Genomic DNA, 25,558 nt, shown 5'->3' on the forward strand with positions numbered 1-25,558 from the left:
GAAGACGTTTCAAAACGCTTCGAGCTGTCTCTTCAGCTCGTTTATCAGCTCTTCGCCATCGTGGAGGCTCAACATCGCGGTTGGTGCGAAGACGCCTACATCCAAGGCGCCATTGCGGATGGTCGCCTCGATATCGATAGCATGCTACATATCTGTTAGTTCCTGCTCGTCCCAATAACGCGTAAAGGTAAACTCACCAAATATGCGCCATTGACACGCTCGTCCACCAGTTCAGCAGGTGGTTCCAAGCTGTGCTCCTCCACTTCGGTCACCCTACTGACCGGCTGCTGCCATTGTCGAGTCGGTTCGATGATGATAGAGTCCTTGCTCTTGGTCTCTCTCTCCGCCTGTGAGGTATCCGGCAGAGATAAGAAATTTACGAAAGTATCAACCTTGACACCCGTCCATTCGCTGATCTCGAAGAGGCTAGCAGAAGCGTTCATGGGCTCACTGATTTCTTGCAGGTCGCGTTGGATATCCTCAGCCATCTCTGCCATCTGGCGTTTGAGCGGCTTACTGACACGTAGTGGTAGTAGATTGACTGTTGGTACAGCAGCCGAGGCAATGCCATTGATAGGCAGCGAGCGATTGGCCAGGTAGACACCAATGATCACGTCCTCATCTGCAGTGCCCGATGTGTTCGCAGCATGAACCTTTGCGTACGCAGCGAGGAAGATGGACTGCGTTGAAACACCACGTTGGCGCGCAGCTGCCTCCAGGTTGGGCGTTGCGAACAAGGCTGGCTTGAAGAGCTGTGTCCTCGTTTTGGGGCTCTCAGCAGGCTGCATCAAGAGCTTCTGGGCAAAGTCCATGAGATACCGAGTCCAGAAGCTCTTCTTCTTCCCTAATTCCGATGTCCCGTATCCGTTAGCGACCATCTGGGTAAGTGCATTGTCTGGCGGAGCGACTTCAGCGCCGTTGCAGATGGTTTGCAGTTTCTGCATCAAGAGAGGTAAGCTGACACCATCGTACAATGCATGGTGGATCTTCAGCTTCAACGCCCAGCTGTTGGAAGTTTGTGAAGCGAAGAGGTGGGCCCAAGGCTGCATGGTCGTTGTAGCCTGGACGCGCTGGCGGATTTCGTCATGTGTGCAGCCAGTAATGTCTGTGATAGAGCTCTCCAGATCTTTCAACACGACTGCTACGTAGGGTATCTGATGATCGCCAGTCGTGACGAAGGAGGACCGCAGAATCGGACTTGTCGCAACTAGGGCTTGCCACGAGTTGTTGAGGTCGTTGAGACCAATACCTCCATGGATAGCGTATGTGAACTCGGCGTAGAAGTTGCTGCCTTTGGTATTCAGCCACGTCGACAGCATGTATAGCTGCCCGGCGGTGACTGGTAGAATTTCGGCGACCCTTGCATCTTCAACATGAACCCGGTCTAGGATGTGTGATCTATCGAGATCTTTGAGAGCCTCCCGAACCACTTCATGAGGGTTGGCACTGGTTTCCAGCTGCTGTGTGGTGCGCGAATCCACAAGACTTGCCATCTGTTCAATCGTACCAGCTCGGAGCATCTCACCAACGCCGAGGATAATGCCCTGTTTGCGCAGAAGAGAAGAGACCTTGATCGCGCTGATAGAGTCCAGCCCCATGTGAAATATTGTCATGCCGCTCGTCATCTCATCTTCGGGTGTCTTTGACACAAAGGCCAGAGTCTCGCGTATCTTGCGAGCTGTTTCGGTGCTTGGTGGATCCCTAGCGTCTTCGTCGTCAACTGCCTCATGGCTGCTTGTCGCACGACTTTGTCTCTGCTTGAAAGCCGGCATACCACATACTGATGTGCCGTTCGTAGTGACCTCAATTACAGATGTCTCTGGCTGTTCCATCAAGTGTCTAAGCACGTCGTCCATTCGATCGAGGAGCTGTTTTGAAGCCTCTTCGTCAAATACTTCCTCTTTCACCGCGCAACGCCAAACCAAGCTCTTGTCCATTACCTCCATTTCTACACACACCGGATACTCAACGTCACTATGACCCTCGATGCTGGTGTACAGCCTCTGTCCCTCCTCTTCCTCTGACGCGAAGCCCTTCTGGTAGATGAATAGACTTTCGAACAGTCTTCCATCAACACCGGCTGCCGAGAGGGCTTTCCGAAGTGGGTAGTGTTGCCACTGCTTGATGTTTGTGAAGTTGTCTTGCATGTAATGCAACATGTCTCCTCCAGATCCGTGCAGGACTGACCGTATCGCGATCGTGTTCATAGTGGGAAACATTAGTTGAGATCGCTCCTCGTCGTCTCTTCCGGATAGTACAGAGCCGAAGGTGACATCCAGACTGTTGGTGTAGATAGAAGTAACGAGAGCAAAGACGGTTTGGCCGATAGTCTGTAATGACACATTACGCCTTCTTGCGAACGTCTGGAGCTCATCTAGTACCACTGCGCTGTTTCGTTCGTGGCGATGAACATGACTGCCAGTTTCGCTAGAGATGTTTGTTCGTCGGGGAAAGGAGCTTGTAATGGCTCCCGAGAGATAATCTTGCCAAAAGCCTGCGGAAGCAGATACGGACGTTGTGACGATGTTGATCAGAGAAGCCTCGTAGCTTGGTCGAGAGGTGAATTGATTGTTATAAGCTCGTTGCACATCGGAATGCAGTAATCCAAGAGACCATCCATCGTATAGAGCATGAGCAATGGAGATAATAAGGTAACGCTGGCCAGATGTCTCCACGAAGCCAAGGTGGAAGCGGGGTATCGAAAGCGAATTCTGTAGGGAATCATGTCGAAGTTTACGGAAGATTGAGGCAAATTCGGGCCTGCCCTCTGATTCGACATGCGTCCAGAAGTCATGATGTTGTTTGTGGACGACCTGTACGAAAGAATCGTCGAGTTCCGGGTCATCTACCTCTACGAAGCCAGTCCGTAGGATTGGTGACGCAGCGACGACTGTTGTCCAGGCCTCTTGGAGCTTTTTGACGTCTGTGTTGGGATCCAGTTCGAGTACATCATGGTTGTAGTATCTTGTGTAGTCTGACGCAATCATCTCAGCCACCATAGCTTCTTGCAAGGGTGTCAAGGGTAGAACTTTCTCAACATCGGTGTTGTTGAACGCATGCTGTTCGAGATGCCTCTTCATTGATCTTTTGTAGGCGTCAAGGTTTGGCTGAAGAGACGCTTCAGTTGACGTTTCCGTGGGCGAGATGAGTTGTACCATTTTCGCAATGGTCAGCCCGCGCATGATGCCGCTTACGGGAATGTTCACTCCGCGCTTCTTGAGCTTGGATGATAACTTGATGGCGTCAATACTGTCGAGTCCAAGTTCAAAGATGGAGGTGTTTTCGTTGATGCTCGAATATTCAAGACCCGATAGTTGAGCAGTCTCCTCTTTGATCTTGATAGCATCGCTCGTCCATTCAAAATCGCTCGTCTTGTCGCCGTTGCTGATCTTTCCATTTGCGGATAGTATACCGTTCTGCATCGCTCCATCTTCAAAGGTTACCGCAGGAATAGTAGACGGATCTACTAAGACCTGTCGCAATGCTTCTTCGAACCGATCAAGAAGCTCATTCGCCAAACACTCATGTGCGACATGATCTTGACTAACCAATGTCAACTTGAACACATCACCCCTCCGTTGCTCAACCTCGAGAGCCAGTGGGTAGTCAGCAACAGTTTCAGTGTCTAGGATCTCCCAAGCATCGTTTTTTGCCCATCCGTCACCTCCCTGTGCGATTTGGTACGCGAAGAGATTGTCGAAGAGAGGCTGGCTCGGAGTTCTTTTGCACCACTTCATGATTTGTCTCAGTGGGGTGTGCTGATGAGGATGAGCTCCGACGTTAAAATCGTGCACTCGTTTGATTGCCGATGACCAAGATTCGCCACGCTGAGCGCAATGCTGATAGGGGATGGTGTTGAACATTGGCCCTACGATGCGATCTGCACCTTCAAGATCGATACTGCGTCCAGAGACGACCATTCCAGCCGTTACGCCTCCTTGGACGTGCTCGCAAAGTACGCTGAGCCAGCAAGCCTGGGCAATAGCTTGTGATGTGACATTAAGTTGGCGTCGCACAGAGTCAAAGCCGGTCAACCCAGGCAGTGTACGTGTAATAACTACAGCTTCTTGACTAGCCTCGCCGGAAATGGTGGGTAAATGAAGGGTTTGCTTATCTAGATGGTTCTGCCAAAACTCCTTTGCCCCGTGAGGGATGCTGAGCGGACCGTGAGCAAGTGCAGTATGGAAGGCAGGTGCGTGCAATTGTAGATCCCTATTGTTGTAGACGTCCCAGACGGCCCGGAAGATGAGCTCGATGCTGTTGCCATCGTAGAGTCCATGGAAGATATGAACAGACAGCAGCTTCTGCGTTGGTGTGGTGATGAGATGTATCTCGAAAGGGCGGGTAAAGTCGGGTTGATTGAGCCCTAGCCAGCGTTGTCTCAACAATTCCAAGCTTTTGGCAAGGTGGTGTTCTTTGGCTGGAGTGTGTATCATTCCAGTGTAGGCAGGAGCACGGAGAACTGCCTGCACGTGACCTTCCTCTGTGTTGACAAAGACCGTACGAAGTATGGAAATTGAAGCGTACACCTTTGTCCATGCGGCGTCAAGTCTTCGTTCATCGATGCTGTCATGTAGCTTGAAACGGAAAGTGTTGAAATAGAGTCCGTTCTCGCTCTCCAGAGATCTCGCAATCATGCCTTGTTGCAAAGGAGTACATGGCGCGACGACATCGATAACGCTGGATTCGATAGAGAGTGATTGTGCGACAGACCGTTTGTAGCGGTGCTGCACTGCGTGAATAGCTTGTTGTGCTGCGAGGATAGATCCATGAGCCTCATCTGTGGGGCCGCCAGCTTCCAAGGCTTTGGCGAGACGTCGAATAGTCGGGCATCGCATTACTACAGATGCAGTAGCACTTGCGAAGCCTGACTGCTTGAGTGTGTGCGATATACCGATGACGGAGATCGAGTCCATGCCCATCTCGAAGCAGCTAGCATCCTTACTGATAGATTGTTCGCTAACACCCAGAGCTTGAGAGAGTACTTGACAAAGTTTCTTCTCATGCTCCGACCAAACTTCGTCTTTCTCGTTTGAAGTGGCTGATATTGCCTGCAGATCGCCAGAGGAAAGTGCGTCGTAAAGCTGCTTGAGCTTTTTGGCATCCGCCTTGTTATTGATGTTCAATGGCATCGTAGAGAGAGGAACGAAGTGCGTGGGAATCATGTATGGAGGTAGTTTTTCATGACAGGCTTCCTTCACGATCCCCATCGCCTCGACGTCGCTTAGCTGTACCTGAGGTTGTGCCCTGGAGAGTTTGCCACACACAAGGAAGGCAACCAGTTGCTCTTTTTGCTGCTTTGGGTGCTTCAGTACTAGCGTTGCAACATCAGAGATCGCTGAGCTGGACTGCTTGATGACGGAGTTGATCTCGGCTACCTCGAGGCGTTGGCCACGCAATTTGACCTGATCATCTGCTCGCCCAAGGAAATGGAATGTGTCATCGTGTAGGATTCTAACGAGATCACCGGTCCGATACACACGCGCACCTAAACGTTCGAGGTGAGGGAAGCGCTCTGCAGTTAGCTCTGGGCGATTGAGGTAGCCTCTGCCAACAAGTTTTCCTGAAACACAGAGCTCGCCTACGCCGCCTCGTAGGACAGGCACTTCATCCCCGGGATGAAGAACCAAAGACCCCACATTGTCAAACTGAGGGCCGATATTGGAGGGTCTTCCATTGGCTGGAACGCGCGGGAACATGGTGCATCCTATCGTTGCCTCGGTTGGCCCATAACCGTTATAGATTACGCCTTTTGGACCCCACACGTCGAGAATTTCTTGTTTCAGGCTTTCGCCACCAGTGATGAAGACGCCCTTACAAAGACTGGGTACGTCATCCGGATGGAGAATTTGGGCGAGACTGGGCGTCAGATCGATATGCGTGATATTGAGATCAGAGATGGTCTTTGCTAGATCTTCAAAGATGAGATCCCGAGGTGCTGAAACGACGCATATGCCGACCGACCAACTCCAGTACTGCTCAAGAACTGAAACATCGAAGTGGAATGACGCGAACTGAAGCCATCGCGACTCTGTATCCCAATGTCCGGTAAACAATCGCTGGAAAGCAAGAAGCGCCTGCACAGCGTTCTCATGAGTCAGCTCGCAGCCTTTTGGTGTACCTGTAGTACCAGAAGTGTACAAGCAGTAGCTACGATCCTGGGAACTGATCCGGTCGTTGCGCAAAAGCGAAGATCCTGGTAGTGAACGCCAGTCGATCTCATCAAGCTTCAGTATTGGCACACTAACGCTGCCCTCAAACTGATCAGCTTGAGAAGATAGAGATAAAACAGCTTGAGCGCGCGAGTCTTCAACGATGAAAGCCTGGCGTGCAGCAGGCGCACCAGGGTCGATAGCGACATAAGCGCAGCCAGCCTTCAATATTCCCAGCATGGCGAAAGATGCTTCAGGACATTTGTCGAAACACACCCCAACCAGACTCCCAGGCTGCACACCATGCGCAGTGATAAGGTGAGCAATTCTGTTCCCCTCAGCATCTAGCTCAGCATACGTCCATTGCTCAATAGTACGTGAGCCCTGATCGTTCCCGCAAACGAACTCAAACGCGACGCGCCTCGGGTACTTCGTCGCAGTGCTCTCGACCAGCTCGTGGAGTAACCTAACATCTGATGGCAGTTCGGGTTCTTTAGCAGGTGTGATAGAGTATAGTTGTTCGGAGAAGTGCGCCTCAATCGCACTGGTGCTTGACGTATAGCTTTCCATCAGGTGATCTAGCTGCTCGAGGATCAGAGCGGCCTGCTCCTTTGGTACGATATGAGGCAAAAAAGTAAGGCGGTACTCCAAGTACCCTTCCATTGGTTCCAGTTCGATCGAGATCGGGTACTCAATAGCCGCATTCTCTTTAACAACTCTCCACAAACGGCTAGGTTCTGTACGACCAGGCAGCTTCTGGTAAGCGAAAATTGTGTCGAATAATGCTTCGTTGGGAAAGCCCATAAGTCTCTGGATCTTGTTGAGTGGCGTGAATTGATATTGCTGGATTTGGGTGTTCAACGCCATGATGTTAGTAAGAGTCGCAGCCATGTCTTTTGAAACAGTGCATGCCACGGGTACTGTGTTGATACATGGAAAGACGACATCCTCAGCTCCGTCAAAGGTTCGGCCGGATAAGACGACGCCGCATGTTACCGAGCTTTCTCCAGTGTAAGAACTCAACAATGAAAGCCAACTCGCGATACCTGCAGCTTGCATAGTGATGTTGGCATTTCGACAGCCATCCTCGAGAACATGAAGCGGTTTCGTGGATTGACGAGTGCAAACGGATGGGGAGCTTGGATCATATCTTAAAGGTGTGAGATTGGGAAAGCGACATGGACTTGCAGCCTTCCCAATCTCATTCCATACTGCTTCTCCGTCTTCGGTGCTTGTAGCGCTGAGCTGTATAATGCTACTAATGGTTGTGTCGATAGATGTAGGCGGCGATAAACCGCGGCCCTCATATGCAGCAGTAACATCATTTAAGATGGACTGAAGACTTTGGGCATCGAAGAGAGCATGAAACATGGCCAGATCAAGAGCGAAGTGACCCTCTTCTTGGACGATGCGTAATGACCAAGGAGGTAAATGTAAATCTTGCAAGAATGCACGTTGTAATCCTTTGAGCCATTCATCGATCGGGTCAGATGTAGTGCTTGAGGTGGTAGACCATGGCAGATTTGTCGAAGTTGGAGTATACTCAATCATCGCGAAGGCGTGAAGCGGATCTTTGATCTGAGCGAATCCGCTGCGCAATGTACTATGGCGTTCTCTCGTCATGTCCCACGCTTTCTTGAGCCTTTCGAGGTCTGTATCCACTTCCAGCTGCATACGGATGTGATTCATATACACAGCTCCTTCTGTCGCGAGGGATTGCGATATCATGCCCGTCTGGAGTGGAGTGCAAGGACGAACGGCTACGACATCCCCATCATAGATGCTATGGTCGCTTAGTATCCCCACCTTGTGCTTGCCTTCAAAAGCACTAAAGTTGAAATGCGGAAGTGCAAACGCATCCGATGCCTTCGCCTGGCCAATGAACTCGGCAAGATCGGCGCATGTGGTGTGATTCAGGACATCGGCAGCCCTCACGGAGTAACCCTGCTTCCGAAGTGCTGCAGCGATTTGAACTGCGCTGATGCTGTCAAGACCGAGCTGGTAAATGGAGGTTGTTGGTGTGATCTCTTTTTGCGAAGCATCAGACAGTCGCGCAAAAACGTCCCTCACCTCGGTTTCAACTTGTGTCCATTGATGACCTGAGCCATGCTGAAACCCATTAGTTAGCAACTCGGTGCCGATGTGTTCTCGGAATATGCTTGTCAACGCTCTCTTGTCAATTTTCCCAGCCATTGATCTCGGAATCTCGTCGACGAAGACAAAGAACTGGGGTACCATGTACGACGGTAGCCGGCTGCTTGCAATCTTTTTGAGCTCGCTCTCTTCGATCTTGCCATGCGTAATCAAGAAAGCCACGAGTTGGTCCCTGTCTGTCTCCTGCTTTTTCAAGATCTGTGTAGTGACAAACGCGACATCTGGATGAGCATTCTGGAGGACATGGTTGATCTCGCCGAGTTCTATCCTAAGCCCGCGTATCTTGACCTGATCGTCCGTGCGTCCTACGAATTCGAAACTGCCGTCACTGAGCATCCTCGCCAGGTCTCCACTCTTATAAAAGCGTTGCCCACCCCAAATTACAAATCGTTCGCTTGTCAGATCGGGATTGCCGAGGTAGCCTCGTGCGAGTTGTGCGCCTCCAATGTATAGTTCGCCGGTGCTCAGCACAGGCAAGATCGATTTACCTCTTGCCGAGAAGATTGCGAAGGATGTGCTTGGGAAGGGTTTGCCGATAATTGAAACACGACCCTTTTCTGAAACAGGGCTTATTGTCGTACAGAATGCAGCTTCAGTAGGCCCGTACGAGTTGACGCATGAATCGCCCCACTCCTTGACGATAGCGTGTGCCATGGCTTCTCCGATGCAGTACAACCACTTGACGCTCGGTATATCAGATCTTTTGAGAGAAACCGCTACTGAAGGCGTCAGGTCGAGCAAGGTGACCTGCAAAGAGTTGATGACTTTCGGTAGGTCGTTCAACAAGTCATTCTGGTCAGTGGCACAGAGCGTGAACCCATGGGTCCAAGCCAAGAAACAGTCGTAGTAGCACATATCGAAAGTTACAGCCGCATATTGTAGCAGTCGTGAAGAAGGGTTCCAGGGAATACGGGAATCTGAGCTTGCGATGGTTTGGACAGGAGCGCGATGTTCCATGCTGACCGCTTTCGGTACGCCTGTAGAGCCAGAGGTGAACAAACAATACGCTAAATTTGTGTCCGAGAGGCCGTCAATGACAGGATTATGAAGCGGCACAGATGGTATTGCTTCAGCATTGACAATCCTCGCTTCGATTAAATGATCGGGCAGTGTCGAGGCATCCGAGCAAAGCACAAGCTTTGGCTTCAACTCTTGAAACATAATCCGTCTGCGTGCTTCGGGCAGTCCTGGATATACTGGTGCAAAAGCAGCCCCAGCTTTCATAACTCCTAGAATGCTTGCATAGAAACAAGGGCCCTTCAGCATATGAATGGGGACGATGTCATCTGGACCAACCCCTTGCCTAATGAGCGCGTGTGCAACAGAGTTGGCTTTTTCATTTAAAGTCGCGAAAGACCAAACTGTCTTGCCACCATCTGGAAGCAAATATTCCAAGGCGATACGGTCAGGGTGCATTGCCGCCATGCGCTCGAAACCTGAATGTAGCAAGACCGCGTCGGTTTGGCATTGCTCATAACCCATGTTGGACTCTGCTCGAAGGTGAGCTGGCAGTGTGCTTATGTCGGAAGAACTCATTTCCGGGAATGCAAGCAACGATGAGATGCAGGTGTCAAATGTTTCCATGACCAGCCGAGCTTCCCTCTCAGACAACAGTGATGTCTGGTAGTGCAGCGATAACTCTAGAGTATTCCGGACCGGATCTTGAATAAGCTCGCATACGATGGGTAGATCCATGTCACCCAGATCTTGTTCGAGTGTCCAGATAGTAGAGTCCAAAGTCGTTTTCGGCTGCTGGAGTATCACCAAACTGTCAAAAAGACGGCCTCCTTCCCGGAGTGCAGTGCCTTGTATGCGACGGAGCGGTGTCAACTGATGAGCTAGCGACTCGATGCTAATGGAATGGGCTAGGCGCATCAAAGCGGCATTATTTTGCTGAGGATCGAGAATGATGCGGACGGGTAGGGTGTTGAAGCAAGGAGCAACGATGCGATCAAGGTCGTCTCCGGAGATATTGCGTCCATTAACGACGTTTCCGAAGCAAATGTCGTTTTCACCCGTATAGAAGTGCAGAAGCTTGGCCCAAGCCGCGTGCACTACCGACAGTAATGACAGCGACATGTCTTGACATGCTGTGCGTATGGTGGAGAGTGGTAGTTGTAGACATTTCGATGAAGATGCAGGGTTTCCTTGGGCTCTTAAATCTTTGCCGGTAAGACTGGGAAAGATTGTAGGCTCAAAGCCGCTCAATAGAGTGGCCCAATAGTTGTCGCCCTCTGCATAGTCTTGCTGTAGCATGTACTGCAGATACACATCGTAAGACACCGGTGGCGGAATTTTAATGCCGTGATATGTGTCTTGTACTTCCTGAATGAGCGTAGAGATAGCAATGCCGTCGTAGAGCGCATGATGGCAGCCAAAAAGTAGCTTTGTTGATCGTTCGTCTTGTATCAACGCGAGGTGAATCGGAGGGCTTTCGGCTGCTACTTGTTCAGAAATAACACTGTTTATACGCGGCGGTAGGCCATCCAGGGTGCTGTAGTGATGCCATTTCAAGTCGGTATCGCGTAGCACAACTTGCGTGAAGGCGAATGACGGGTTTTCAGTAGCAACGAAACATGTGCGAAGGATCTCATGTCGCCGTAACATACTCTCCCAGGACTCCTGCAACCGGGAGACGTCTCCTTTGACGTCGAAAAGCATTATGTTGCAGTACGCCGAATGTGAGGACGGCTGGCCGCTTGAAAGCATAGCCTCTTGAAGTGGTGTGCACGGTAGGATCTTAGCCACCTGTGATTCGCTTTGATTGTAACGCGCAAGAACACGAGACACTTCTTCTGAGCTCAAGAACTTGTCTAGGCTGATGGTATTAGGCCTGGTCGTTTCTCGAGTCGAAGGGCGCGAATGCAGTGGACAGACAGATGCGAGACGAGCGATTGAAGCGTTCTTCAACACTGTAGAGATGGAGAAGTCACCCAAGTCTTGTTTTCGAAGTCCGTTGCAGAAGCGTATAGCTGAAACCGAATCTAGACCCAGGCTGAAGAATGACGACGTCCGCTGTATTCCTTCCGGTGAGGTGTTCAGTGTGGATGAAAGAACCTCGGCCACGGCTTTCTCCCATGGCGAGAAGACCTCCGCCTTTGCATCATCCTGCGTCCATTGCAAGGCGACCTGTTCTTCTTCCGCTAAGTCCCAGAATGTGCGTTGAAGGAGAGCCTTGTCGATCTTGGCTTGCATTGTCATGGGAAGGCGCGAAACGGGAACGAGATGCGAGGGAACCATGTACGAAGGCAGGCGACGCGATAGCAGATCAGACAGATCCGATATCACCGATTCAAACTCCATAGGCGTCAAACATTGGAAGGAGTCAGATGCAGCTCCGTTGGGTACCCAGAACACTACCAGTGTTTGAGTATCGTCGGAACGCGGTAGGAGAAGGGTGACGCAGTCTTGCACTGCCTGATGATCGAGCATCACTGACGTTATCTCACCGAGTTCGACACGCTGACCACGGATTTTGACTTGATCATCCATACGGCCTTTGGAAAGTATGGAACCATCCGGGAGTAGTATACCTGTATCGCCTGACCGGTATATCCTGCCATAGGTGGAGTGGTTGATGATCTTGGCGGCATTCAGCTCTGGTCGGTTCAGATAGCCACGGAAAACCTGGTAACCTCCGAAACAAAGCTCACCTACGGCGCCGAGGGGGAGAATTGCCTCGCTCTCGGGATCGAGCACGAGGGCTGAAGTGTTATCGAAAGGCATACCGATGTTGTTGATGAGATCATCCGGACTTACCGCCGCCCGTACAGTGCATATGTTTGTGGTCTCAGAAGGACCGTAGCCTTGGTACAAGCCTTTGCCTGCCCACCTTCTTCGAACATGTTCCGTCAAAGCTTCTCCAGCAGTCACCAGGAATTCGACTTTCGGAACATTCACTGGATCTACCAATGCTGCAACTGTTGGCGTCAAACTTAGATGTGTGACGCCCAGACAGTTGATGGCGGCCTCAAAGTCGTGAAACAAGTCGTCTTTCGTTGCCGTGCATAGGCATATACCAACATGCCATGAGAAGAAAATCTCGAAAACACTGACATCAAATGCTTGCGAGCAAGACTGAAGCAAACATGAGCCGGCGTGAGCGGGGTATATAGTTGAAAGGTACTGCAAGTTACTCATGAGATTATCCTGGGTAACGAGAACTCCCTTGGGCGCTCCAGTGCTGCCGGAAGTGAATACAGCATAGGCGAGATGCTGTCCGCTATATGGCACGTCCAGGTTCTGATCAAATTGTTTCGCAAGATGAGGGGTGTTGAACTCAATTATATCGACGAGAAGATGATTTCGAATGCCTGTTGCAGTTGTTGTGTCGGAAACGCATACCGTTACTTGCGCGTCGTCCAGGATGCTTCTGACTCTGTCGATCGGCGTATCAGGGACTATCGGTAGATATCCGCAACCAAGCTTGAGCACAGCAAGGATACAGATGTAAAGATCAATGGACTTTTCCATCATTATGCAAACCAATTGATCGTCGCCTACGCCGTGATCGGCGAGGACACGGGCAAATTGGTTAGCGCGTGTGTTGAGCAGACCATAGGTCGCCACCTCTTCTACTTCCACGACACCACGTCTGACGCGAGCAAATTTGAGAGCTGACCTTCGCGGATCCTTCAGGGCCCATTGTTCTACCGCATGGGCAGGACCATGCTCTATCGTTTGCTGTCGAGGCGTGGGGTTGGCAATTGACAAGGAAGGCGTGGTGAAGCATCGTTTCATGGCATCGATGCCATGGTTGGCATTCGATAAGAGCAGATTCACTATCTCGTCGATCTGACGAGAGAGATACTTGATCTGATGCTCCGGTATAGTTGAGGCGTCGTAGGTAGCGTGGAAAAATATGTTGTCTTCGCGCGGCTCGAATTCCAGCGTAAGCCTAAATTCCAGATCGTCCGCGCTATCGATGACTCTTGAAGCGAGCGACGAGCTTGAGTCGGAGATGATTGACTGTTGCCATACAAACAGAACGTCGAAGAGTCGTGTCCCATGTGGGATATTTCCCGCCTTCACTATGTCCCGGAAAGGAAGGGTGCTGTGGCTCAGACATTCTCTATTCAATGCTTGGGTCGTACGCAATAGATCATGAATGTCGAGCGTTTTACTGAGATTTATGCGGAAAGGGACGGTTGCGATGCATGGGCCGATAACATCCTCAACACCAGCGATGGGAATGGTCCGCCCTGAGGTAACGTTTCCAAGAACTATATCGTTTGTGCCGCTATAAAGGCTGAGTATGTACGAAGTAGCCGCCTGGAAATAAACCTGGGGGTTGACAGCCATCTCCTGAGCTCGCTGGAATAGTCTGGATCTGTTGATAGCAGAACGGCCCGAAAAGTGATGTGTCGCCGGGTCGCGAATGAGCTTTCCATGGTAATTAGGGAGGGCCACCGGAAGGTAGCCATTGAGGAGACTACTCCAGTAGCTCTTGGGTACTTCTTGATCCTCCCGCCTGAGTTCAGTGAAGTACTGGACGACATCACGAAATTGTGGCCGCGATACTGTCTCCTCTCCACGCAATCGTGTGTCGAGATCGTGGAGCAATAGATCGAATGACCAGCCATCGTACAGTGCATGATGTATGCGGAACAAGAGACGAGGTCGTCTAGATATCGACATAACTTGTACGTGGAAGGGACGAAGGAGGTCTTCATCGGAGCTCATTGAGTAAGACCTCGAAAAGACATCAACTTCCTGAATCTGTGATGGCAGTAATGCTCTCCAAATGATCTGCGAGAACGTTCCTGCGTGCTGTGATGCCGCAACGAAGCCGGTACGCAGGATCTCGCTCTTACTGGCCAAGTAGTCGAGGGCGTTTCGGATATCTTCATACGTCCGCGCAACTGATAGCTCAACTTCGATCCAGTTGCAGTAGGCAGTAGGCCTGGATATCGTCTCCGCAAGCATGGCTTCCTGCAATGGAGTACAGGGTATCACGGATGCAATATCATTCTTCCATCGCTTGAGCTGAGGGATCTCTACGATGCCGGTCATCTTCGCAGAGTGATACGTCGGATTATGCCGATTAGCGCTTTGTGTAGAACCTCTACATATCGCAACGAGATCGCTCAACGTTCTCGCAGATAGTACTTCCATGGCTCCTAGGACGAATCCTTGTCGACGTAGCGCAGACGCTATGCGAATAGCTCGAAGGGAATCCAGGCCAGCAGAGCTAAGGTTGGTATCTGATCCAAGGTCTTGAGAGATGTGACGACCAACGGTTTCCAGGACTGATTGGCTCACATGATCGCCTGAGGATATGGTGGTAGACGTGGACAGTCCAGTAGAGTTAGTCTTGTGAAGATGTGTTTTTGCAAGAGAGTCTTTGTCAATCTTTCCCGACGGTAACTGCGGCATTGTATCGATGAAGTATACGTGTGATGGAATCATAAATGCCGGAAGCCATTGGTTACAGGTAGCGAGGACATCTGCGCGGGTGACTTCGCTCGAGTCGGCAGCGCAAAAGGCAACCAAAGACTCTTCGACAATGATTACGGTTGCTGTCCGACAGCTCTGTATCCTCATGATAGCTTGTTCAATTTCGCCGAGCTCAACCCGTTGCCCTCGAAGCTTTACTTGACCAGCAACGACACGACCCAAGCATTCCAAGACGCCGTGGCGGTTGATTCTTGCGCGATCGCCAGTACGATATAAGCGACCATGTTCCGGATGTTCGATGAACGATGCAGAAGTGAGATCTGGGCGATTTAAATATTCTTCGGCAACCTGGGGTCCTCCAATGGCTAGTTCACCAACTTCTCCGGAACTCAGTATCTCGATATCGGCCGATGGTCGTTCTTCATTCATGGGCGCGATTATGAAAGCCGAAACAGTATCCAAGGGACGACCTATGATGCTAGTTGACGAATGTGTCGAGAACTGTGGCTGCAGCGTGCAGTGGATCGAGGCTTCAGTCGGCCCGTACATGGCCCATAGCATACTTTCCTTCGTTTCGTCGCCACCATACTCATCAATGACGTGTTGGGTAAGCATCTCACCGATGGTAAGTAACAGTTTGAGTCCGGGCACGCTGGACCTGCCTTGAAGAAGGTTGCTCACGACTGTTGGCGTAAGTTCAGCTGCATCGACCTCTAGATTGTTGATGGCTCCTGGAAGGTCATCGAGCATGTGGGCACGTGTGCTGCTCACCAAGGTTCGCCCTCGGAACCAGGGAAAGAATATCTCAAAAATGGAAACATCAAACGTCTTACACTACATTAGTAGAGAAAGAGCGCTTATTCTGCATGTGCACTTACAGGGGCTGCGAATTGAAGAAAACGGGCGAAGTCGGGAATGTGGCGGTGGTGAGCCAATAGACTCTGGGTAACTGCATGATGAGTTACGCTGACAGCTTTTGGCTTCCCGGTAGAGCCGGAGGTGTATAGTACATAGGCCAGATCCTTGGTGTTTGGTCGCCGCAAATCGATTATAGGCTGGTCCTCGCGGTCGCAGAGTTCTTTGTCAACCGAGATTACATCGATATTGATCGCTGCTCGTATCCGCTCATCTAGAGTCGAAGATGTGATGAGCAGGTCGGCGGAAATATCATCGAGGATAAACGTCAGCCGCTGTGTAGGTGTATCGAGATTCAGAGGACAGAATGCCTTTCCCGCCTTCAAGATGGCCAAAAGAACGATATACAGTTCTGGGGACTGTGGTAGGAAGACCGGAATGACAGGCGAGGCACTTTCGAGCTTTGCCAGTCTTTCTGTGATACTGCCAGCCAGGGCATCGCTCAGACTATGCAAGTCCTTGTAGGAGAACTTCCGCCTTTTCGATCCATATTCCAGGAAATCGATAGCAGTTGCATCGTGATCAAGTGGACGTACAAGCTCGTGGAGAAGGTCTGGCCCGCTCAAGATCGAGGGCCGCTGATTAAGTACCGACAGTCGTTGGTTCCCGCCGCTTTCTTGAATCATCTTGCGTTAAATTGTTAGATATGTCGACCGATGGCAACGGTTACTGGTAGAACATTCGAGTCTATGTCGTCCCTAGCGATACGTCCGTGAATTTCCCGAAGAAAGAATTGCAAAAAATGCACTCGATATTGCTGGACGGGAATCTGCAGAATGCGATGCTTGATCGCAGGTTTCGATGATGAGAAACTGAGGCACGATGATTGGTCGAAGATCTTCAAGTACCTTGAGACCAGTACACACAGGGGTGGCGCACGTGAGAACGGGTTCCAGCACTCTGTACTTGGGTAGCGCGTTCGACACTTGACGACGGAGTGTGCAGTGCTCCGGTGTAAGCAAGCAGGCAGCAAGCAACCTTCAAGAAGCGACCTCCAAGAAGGTATCGCGGTCGCCGAATTCCAAATGGTCGAATAGTGCTAGAATCAAAAGTCGAGAAAATCCAAGCTGAGGCGTGCACTGATGCGATGATTTCTGGTGTCGCGACTCCGTGATGTTGAGCGCGTTGTCCGCAGATGCAGCGTCATACATCCTGGTTGAGTGACAAGTGGACGTGTCATTCGACAAGCGGCGCGTAAGATCTGATACAGTAAATCAGACGCGTTTGGCGGCGGCTTTGCAAGTGGGCGAAAACGGGAGCAAAAACTGTTCGAGACAAGACTAAATCGAGACTGAAAACCGAAGCTCCACCTCAATCATGCTAGTCCGGAGTAGTAGCGTGAAGTGGTGGACGTCAAGGCGTGGGCGCGTCTCCGATGACGACAAGGCCGTCGCGGTGGCTGGTTGGGCGTCGTTGTTCCATAGCCTCTTTGCTATCGCCCCACGCTATGGGGCAGAATCAGTTTGTCAAGCGCAAACGCGTCGTGCGCAAGATTCTGTCGCAACGTGGTGGTGGACGCGACCTCGGAGCTGTGCCGCTGCTTGGTGGGGAAGACGCGGCCGGGCATGCCGCCGAAAATCCCGTGCTTTGCGTGACATGCCAGGCGGGTCATCCCTTGAGCAGAAATTATCAGATGCACCACAGCAGTCTACCCCTGACCTGACTTCACGTCGCCGCTAGCCCAGCCCTACAACTGCTGCTAGGGATGCACGCTGCACGCGTCCGTCAGGATGTCACCCGACTGCCTACTGTGAACTCACCTGCCGCAGCCCGATGACAGAGTATATATGGTAGGCCTTTCACATGCGGCCGCTCCAGATGCTCAGAGAGTCGCTGGTTGTCGCTGCCCTTCTGGTGCATGAACATGTTGCAGGGCGGCCATCTATGACCATGCCAAGACTCTAATTTAGTCCTGCGCTCCTACCACGTCTTCCGTGTTGGCCATGGATGTGACATCAACAACGCTGCATTATCAACATCGCCTCCATGGCATCCTCGCTCATTCTAGTCCACAGTCGCAAGTTTATCGCTGCATCTCTCGCTCGCTAATGCTCATCTGAGCAGCAGCCGAGCACTGCACACCCGCAATCGCATTGCGCAACGCCAGGCGCGCGCCACAATGCCCGACTATCACGACGATGACAGCTCCGAGAGCCAACCCCTTCTGGATTCCGAAGAAAGTGAAATTGAGGATGAGCCCTCTGTCCGCCACAGTACGCAATGGGAAAGGCATGTAGAACCGTCGTTAGCGACGGTTCAGCCTCAGGCTTTTGAAGGTCCCACCGTCTTTCGTCAACGATTCATCCGCCAAATCCTTGGCTTGAACAAAACCTCCTATTTTGCACTCTACAGGCAGCTGGATGATGTTGGCTCCAAGCTGATTCTGGTTTTGGGCATCGTAACTGCGATTCTGGCCGGGCTGCCGCTTCCTCTGATAGGTGTCGTGCTTGGGCGCATTATCAACAACTTCCCACCCAACCCAGACGAGCTGAAGCATCTCTTGTTCCGTCTGATGTCAGTCGCAGTCGGGTATTTTGTCATTACCTGGGCTTGGGCGGTTTGCTGGGCTGTCATAGGAGAACGCGTGAGTAGGAAAACAAGAGAAAGACTTTTGCATCGTGCTTTAGGCATGGACATGACCTACTATGGTGCGTAGATGCCCGAGAAATGCCTCGCATAGACTATGTATTGACTCGATTTGCCTTCCGTAGACACCGTCTCGCCTGATCTTTCTAGTATTCTCACAGAGAAGACACAGACCATTCAACTCGGTACCTCGGAGAAGGTGGGCCTCTTCATCGCATCCATAAGCTACTTCATCTCCGCATTCACTGTGGGTTTTATGCTAAACGCAAAACTGACCGGAGTAATGTAACTATCATCATCGCTGTCATGTCAAGAGAGAATCGTTAACATAGCTACATAGGTTCGTCACGGTTATACCTTCAATGGCATTCGTTGTCTATTTCGGTACTAAACAAGTTTCCGATCTCGCCAAGCAGGCTGCACAATACACCGAGAAAGCTGCCTCGGTCGCTGAGAGTGCTATCCGCGCAGTACAGATCGTGCAGGCGTTTGGCCTGTTCGAGCAGCTTAGCGAGGAACACGTTCATCACCTTCGATCTGCCTTGCGGGTTGGAATCCGGAAGAGCGTTGCAGGAGCTGTCATGCTTGGCTCGGTTTACTTCGTTGCATATGCGACCAACGCACTTGCTTTCTGGTACGGTGATCGCTTAAGAGACGGCAGCGCTGAGGCTGGTACCATCTATGCAGTCGTCTTCCTCATACTAGACGCTTCTTTCGTCGTCGGGTCATTCGGTCCATTCATTCAGACATTTGCAATGGCCGCCGCCGCTGGGGCTGCGGTAATGGATGTTCTCGATCATCCCACATCCGATATCGATGTCTATTCCCCAAAGGGAAAGCCGGCGGACAGGACACATTTCGAACAGGATCTGGTGCTTTCATCGGTGTCATTTGTATACCCAGCTCGTCCTACTGTGCGAATCCTCGACAGTATCAATTTACGCATCAAGCCTGGGCAAGTCACGGGTCTAGTTGGACCGTCCGGCTCGGGAAAGGTAATCATCAACTTTCGACTATCAACTTTCGACTAGCACAAACCATTGGCTAACCTCACTTCTTCCTAGTCTACTATTGCATCCCTGCTTTTGAGGCTCTACGATCCAACTTATGGCGCCGTAAACCTCGGCAACGACAACTTGAAGTCATTCAACGTCCACAGCCTGCGGACACACATCGCACTCGTCACTCAAAATCCGCTTCTCTTCACTGGAACAATACTGGAAAATATCAAGCATGGTATCCCAAGTGCCGAAAGAGAACGATTGACTGAAGACGAGATTCTTGCTCGGTGTGAGGCGGCGGCGACAGAGGCATATTGTGATTTCCTAGACCGACTTCCTGAGGGCATACACACAAAAATCAGTTCCGGACCCCAGTCTCAACTTTCCGGAGGCCAAAAGCAACGTATAACCCTCGCGCGTGCGCTTGTGGGTAACCCGTCCCTGCTTTTACTGGACGAATTCACAAGTGCCATGGACGGTACAAGTGAAGCGATCGTTTTGGAAAATCTACGTCGTTCTTCAGCCAACGCCAACCGAACCACCATCATAATTGCACATCGTCTGGCAACTGTTCGAGATGCTGATCGTATCGTGGTCATGAAAGACGGAAGTGTAGAAGAAGACGGGCGCCATCAAGATCTTCTCAAAAAGAACGGCATCTACGCAGAGCTTATCAAAGCACAACAATTCGAAAAAGGGCGGCCTTCAGCAACTTCATCGATTCGATCTGCTGCCAGCTCTACGCACAAAGAGCATGGAGAGTCTTCAGGCGAATCAAACAATGCCTCCCGGCCGGTTTCAGCATCACAAACCGACGCGCCAAAGATGAGTGCTTTGACATTAATTCGCAGATCGTTGGCATTGAGCCGCCGTGAAACGCCAGCTATAATTGTCGGTTTGATCTCCTCCGTCTTCAGTGGTGGAGTCATTATCGGAGAGGCGCTCATATTTGGCAACTTGGTTGAGCTCTTGAATGACACGTCCGGCTCGGACGATCTCACGAGGAGAATATCTTTCTACTGTTTGCTTTTCTTCGGACTGGCAATCATCGCTCTAACTTCACACTCTTTCGGCAAAACTGCTTTCGGCATGGTCTCCGAAAACCTTACCTTACGAGTCCGAGATCTATCTTTCCGGACTATCTTGCAACAAGACATTGCCTGGTTCTCTAAGCCTGGTCATTCTCATCACGCTTTAATGTCGCGTCTGAACTCTGATAGCGGCAGTATTAGTGGTCTATCTGGTGTCATACTCGGAACCGTCTTCTCCATTGCGACGTCTGTTCTTGGCGGAATTGTTCTGGCCCATATTGTGGCATGGAAAATCGCCATTGTTCTACTGGCGGCTGTACCTGTCATGCTTCTAGCTGGATTCCTGCGCCTTCGTATCTTGGCTATGGCCGAAGAGCATCATCAGACGGCTTACAATGACGCTGCAGCCCTCGCTTCCGAAGCCACTTCTTCTATGCAGATCGTTGCAGTTTTTGGCTTGGAATCGCACTTCCTGGATGGTTACCGAGAAGCAATCAGAAAGCCATACGAGGAGCACCTCAGGTTCAGCGTGCTTGGCAACATCTTACTCGCCTTCTCACTCTCGGTCACATATTTCGTCTACTCTTTGGCGTACTGGTGGTAAGCATATATGTTGATGTCGCTTCCATCAGCCACATGCTAATTGATGCGACAGGGGGTCTAAACAAGTGCGCAACGGTAACTATAGTCAACGAGAGTTCTTCATTGTACTCCCTGCGCTTCTTTTTTCTGCACAATCCGCAGGTCAGCTCTTCAGCTTGGCACCCGAAATAACTCGGGCCAAGGCCGCAGCGCAGAATGTATTCTCTCTACATGACGAGAAGCCGTCGATCATCACAGATTTGAGGCCTTTGGAATCCGCTACCACCACTGCATCCAATGGTAGCGCTTTGTTGTCTGGCGCTTCAGCATCGTATGGAACATTTGGAGTGCGTGGAGAACTGGAGTTCCGTAACGTCAGTCTCTACTATGAGAGTCGGCCTAATGTTCCCGCCTTGAACAACGTCTCATTTCAGATTCGCCAGGGCGAAAACGTAGCCTTTGTCGGTCGTTCCGGTAAGTCAACGAGATCGTCGCACGATAAGTACTGACTTCGTCGCCAGGCGCTGGAAAGTCGAGTACGATTCATCTGATAGAGAGATTCTTCGATCCAAATGCTGGACAAGTGTACCTTGATGGGCAAGACATACGCCAAGAACCCGTTCGAAACCATCGTGCTCGCCTAGCACTTGTGGTAAGTTACCCATTCTCGTTCAGATCAACACACACTTCATTCTGTTACATTTCAATCGAGTGTGGGGCTCTTCATGGGGCGCCTTTCATATGAAGATGACTGACACCCAGCAGGAGCAAGAGCCAGATCTCTTTCCAGGCTCCGTAAAGTTCAATATCGGACTGGGCGCTCGGCCAGGTACCGCAGTCGCCGATGAAGATATACAACGGGTGGCCAAAGAATGTGAGCTTCACGACTTCATCATGAGCCTTCCAGAGGGCTACAACACGGAAGTCGGTGCACATGGCTCCAAACTCTCAGGCGGTCAGCGCCAACGCCTTGCTATCGCCCGAGCTCTCATACGTGATCCCGAGATCCTACTTCTCGATGAAGCGACATCGCAGCTGGACGCCAATACCGAGCGCGACATCCGAACGGCTATCGCCGCTGCCTCCAAAGGACGAACTACCATCATGATAGCACATCGATTAGCGAGTGTGCAATATGCAGATCGTATCTTCGTGTTTGATGGCGGTCGTATCGTTGAGCAGGGAAGACACGATGAGCTCGTAGCCATGCAAGGCATTTATGCTGCCATGGTCGCAACACAGGAGCTGGATTAGGTGCTCATCTATACACTTTATCGACCTTTCATTTCGCAGTCTCCTCGGACCGGTTCGTCTCTTCGATGCGTGTTGTTTAGGCGACTGGCGCATTGTAATATGCGTATGTACCAGTACCCTCATGTTTTGACTACCTATAGGAGCACCCCTCGCATTTCGAAGGCGTTGAACAATGTTTGTTCCTGTACCATCATAGTTCCTTTCATAATTAATTAATGCTTCTTGCGTCAAGCATGGTACATGCGTTTGCTCCTCAACCTGCCTAGTTCGCGCTGGTGCATCCTCTTCAGTACATGTTGCCGCGTTTGCATGCTAATGAAATGGTATGCTCACAGTGGGCCCTAGGATGGAACATCGACGAATGCATTTATCCAAATGAGCGCACTGTTCCGAAGACTGGCCGGTGCAATCTTTTCGTTCCACAGCTATTCACAAAGTCAACGCTTCTGCTCTGCGCATGTCCTGTTTCTCTTACCGCATATTGCTCTCAGCGATGCGAGGGCGACTTGACGAGCGGAAGATGGCGTCTTCGAGCGCCTCGTTCGTCATCAGCTTGCTTCACTATGCGCTAGCACGACGTGCTTCTGGACCTTGGAATGATCGGCGGCTACGGCGTGCTAACCGAGCCTAGTAGCAACGCCGGAACATGCAGTTGATGGTGGTGTCGTTGGGCGTGCACCAGTAAGACCGAGGCCGCTCCGAACTCGCAAGAAATCTCTTCATCTAATCTGATCGATTGATTCATTTTCATCTGATAACTTTTACTCCGCCAAGCGCGCATGTTACCCACGACCCCACGGAGACTATACTCGATCGCGTTGCTCGATGCAACTACAGGACAAGTGCTGCGGGGCACGTCTGAAAATTTTGCCTCCGTCATACGCTTTACCAGTGCCGAAAAAGCTGTTGCTCGACGGGCTATGCTCCGTCATCTTATCAGATGGCGCGTCCGAAGATCAGTGACATGGGGGTTGTGCTGCCATCACCTGCTTAGCGAACCACACATGGTGACACTAGGTTGGAACGGACCGTCAGGGTCTGCTCTTACGAAGTGACAACGGACCATTCTCTGACGAGCATCGCGGCCGCTGCCGATCGACATGGATGGGCTACACGCAAGAACGGATCCTGGGCACGGCCATGGTCAAGGTACAACTCATGGCCGCCGTCGTGGACCTTCTCCCATAACCTGACGACGGTAGCTACGTTGACCATCCAGCGTCTTGTAACCTTACAATTGAGCGATCAAATAGGTACGTTGCTGTCATCAGTCTTTTCGTATTCTTCATCTGCGTCAAGTGTAGACGTCATTGTTTATCACATGAATCCGCTGACTGTCGGCTTTCCACTTACAGCTCCGCGATTCAAGCTTCTTGACGCCTGATTGCCCAGTTCAAAAAGAACCCAATTTGAAGCGTCGGTGACAGTTGTCAGTGTACGTAGTCTCGCCAACAGTTGCGCACAGCGCGACACGAGCTCGCGTAATGTGTGCCAGCAATACTAACAGAAGCAGGGTACCTCGTAGTGACAACCCGCGAATATATCGCGGATATGAGTCCGCACGCCGAAATGTCGTCGAGCACGTCCGAAGGGCCAGCCCCAGCCGTTCAACGAGCTTTCAACGGTTTCCTGACCGAGAACCTCAATGAAAGCCATCTCCCCACGATTGAAAACCGCTCACACCTCCGATACACTGCAGAAGATGAGCTGCACGACCTTATATGTGTCGGTTTCGGTCCAGCGTCACTAGCCATTGGTGTGGCTCTGCATGATGCTCTGGATGGGACTGATCCTTCCCTGGTGGATGTTGCGGGCCTACAAAGCAGACCACCGAAAGTCGCGTTTCTCGAGAAGCAGTCGCAATTCGCGTGGCACGCTGGCATGCTTCTACCGGGTGCGAAGATGCAAATCACATTCATGAAGGACATGGCCACTATGCGAAACCCGAGAAGTGAATTCACCTTCATCAACTATCTGCACCAGAAGGACCGCTTAGTCGAGTTCGCAAACCTGAACACCTTCCTACCAGCCCGTGTGGAGTACGAGGACTACATGAAGTGGTGCGCTAGCTGGTTCGAAGAGGTGGTAGCATACAGCCAAGAAGTCATCAAGGTCATGCCCGAGAAGTCGCCAAATGGCGAGATAACCACATTCACCGTCGTCTCTCGCAACACCCTGACAGGACGCATCGAGTCGCGGAGAACCAAGCATGTCGTCATCGCTGCGGGTGGACGGCCCAATATTCCTGCGCCATTCCCGACAAACCATCCCAAGGTTGTCCACTCGTCGAAGTTTTCATACATCTCGAAGGAGATCTTGAAGGATCACAGCGCGCCTTACAGTGTGGCAGTAGTCGGAAACGGCCAGAGTGCCGCTGAGATCTTCGACTTCCTACACGCAAACTACCCCAACTCGCGAACACGAATGCTGATCAAGGGAGGAGCCCTGCGACCAAGCGACGACTCACCATTGTAAGTGAGAGATGACTGTTGCCGGACTGCCTCGCTAATATACCAGTGTCAACGAAATCTTCAACCCGTCGCGAACAGACTGCACATACGCACGCGCCCCTAAGCTTCGCGCAACTACGCTGCTGGAGGACAAGGGCACGAACTACGGCGTCGTCCGCCTTCCGCTTCTCGAACACATCTACGAGACCCTTTACCTACAGCGCATCCGTCATGGGAACTCGCCCGCCGAGGAAGAGAACTGGCCGCACAGGATAATGCCATACCGTCGCGTCATCGATGTGACCGACTCCCCAGTTCGGCCGGGTGGTGTACGCCTTCAGGTACAAGACACCAGTCCATTATACTTCTCGGAGTGTGCGGGTGCCCAAGAAAGGCAGGAGACATTGGATGTCGATGCCGTCTTTGTAGCGACAGGATACCACAGGGACCTGCACGAGACGCTGCTCAAAGACGCAAGGCACCTCATGCCCGGTGGAGAGCTAGAGGGCGCCAAGTGGCAGGTGCAGAGGGACTACAAGATCAACTTCACCGAGAAGAGTGTTGGTGACGATGCCGGTGTTTGGCTGCAGGGCTGCTGTGAGACTACGCACGGTGTAAGTATTGCTTGGGCATGTTGCGAAGAGAAAGATGTGCTAATTGTGTGACAGTTGAGCGATACCCTTCTTTCGGTGCTTGCGACGCGTGGAGGTGAGATGGTGAGGAGCATCTTTGAGAGGCCTGCCACGTGGGACAACGGCGACGTGTTGGGCGGGTATGAGATGCGCGAGTAATGGATGGTTCGTCGGTGGATTCCATGTAACTAGGCACACTCCTCTTCCAGCTGCACATACTACTATGACGTCTTTGGTCACGCCAGCTTTTCGCCCAGCCATGTCCAATTTCGTTTGTCGTTCCAATTGCACATGTCGCTTGCACTTGCTGCAGTCCGCGGCGGGTGTGGTGAGGGAAAAAAGCAACGCTTATTTTGAATTTGATATCGGTGCCTAGGGCATCCAGGGTCGCGCCTGCCTGTTTGA

General features: G+C 51.4%; 3 protein-coding genes across 3 annotated transcripts; 2 read left to right on the forward strand and 1 right to left on the reverse strand.

Moving 5' to 3' along the window:
- Positions 1 to 9: 9 nt before the first annotated feature.
- Positions 10 to 16,243, reverse strand: NPS2 (NRPS; the record flags this gene model as incomplete). Its single annotated transcript, XM_049329097.1, has 3 exons — positions 10 to 144; positions 198 to 15,530; positions 15,668 to 16,243. The coding sequence occupies 3 exons, from the start codon at positions 16,241 to 16,243 to the stop codon at positions 10 to 12; spliced, it is 16,044 nt and encodes a 5,347-aa protein (XP_049192069.1).
- Positions 16,244 to 17,736: 1,493 nt separating this feature from the next.
- Positions 17,737 to 22,071, forward strand: J4E83_002148 (uncharacterized protein; the record flags this gene model as incomplete). Its single annotated transcript, XM_049329098.1, has 9 exons — positions 17,737 to 18,131; positions 18,194 to 18,201; positions 18,245 to 18,265; positions 18,329 to 18,488; positions 18,544 to 19,198; positions 19,268 to 20,835; positions 20,891 to 21,291; positions 21,339 to 21,469; positions 21,583 to 22,071. 9 exons carry the CDS (start codon positions 17,737 to 17,739, stop codon positions 22,069 to 22,071), a joined length of 3,828 nt encoding a protein of 1,275 aa, XP_049192070.1.
- A 1,484-nt stretch (positions 22,072 to 23,555) lies between these two features.
- SIDA2 (L-ornithine N(5)-monooxygenase) lies at positions 23,556 to 25,312 on the forward strand (the record flags this gene model as incomplete). The annotated part of the gene is made up of 4 exons (XM_049329099.1): positions 23,556 to 23,559; positions 23,585 to 24,542; positions 24,589 to 25,135; positions 25,190 to 25,312. The coding sequence occupies 4 exons, from the start codon at positions 23,556 to 23,558 to the stop codon at positions 25,310 to 25,312; spliced, it is 1,632 nt and encodes a 543-aa protein (XP_049192071.1).
- Positions 25,313 to 25,558: the final 246 nt, after the last annotated feature.

This window comes from Alternaria metachromatica, assembly GCF_023757995.1.
Source record: "Alternaria metachromatica strain BMP 0045 chromosome Unknown scaffold_3, whole genome shotgun sequence".
NCBI classification, from domain to species: domain Eukaryota; kingdom Fungi; phylum Ascomycota; class Dothideomycetes; order Pleosporales; family Pleosporaceae; genus Alternaria; species Alternaria metachromatica.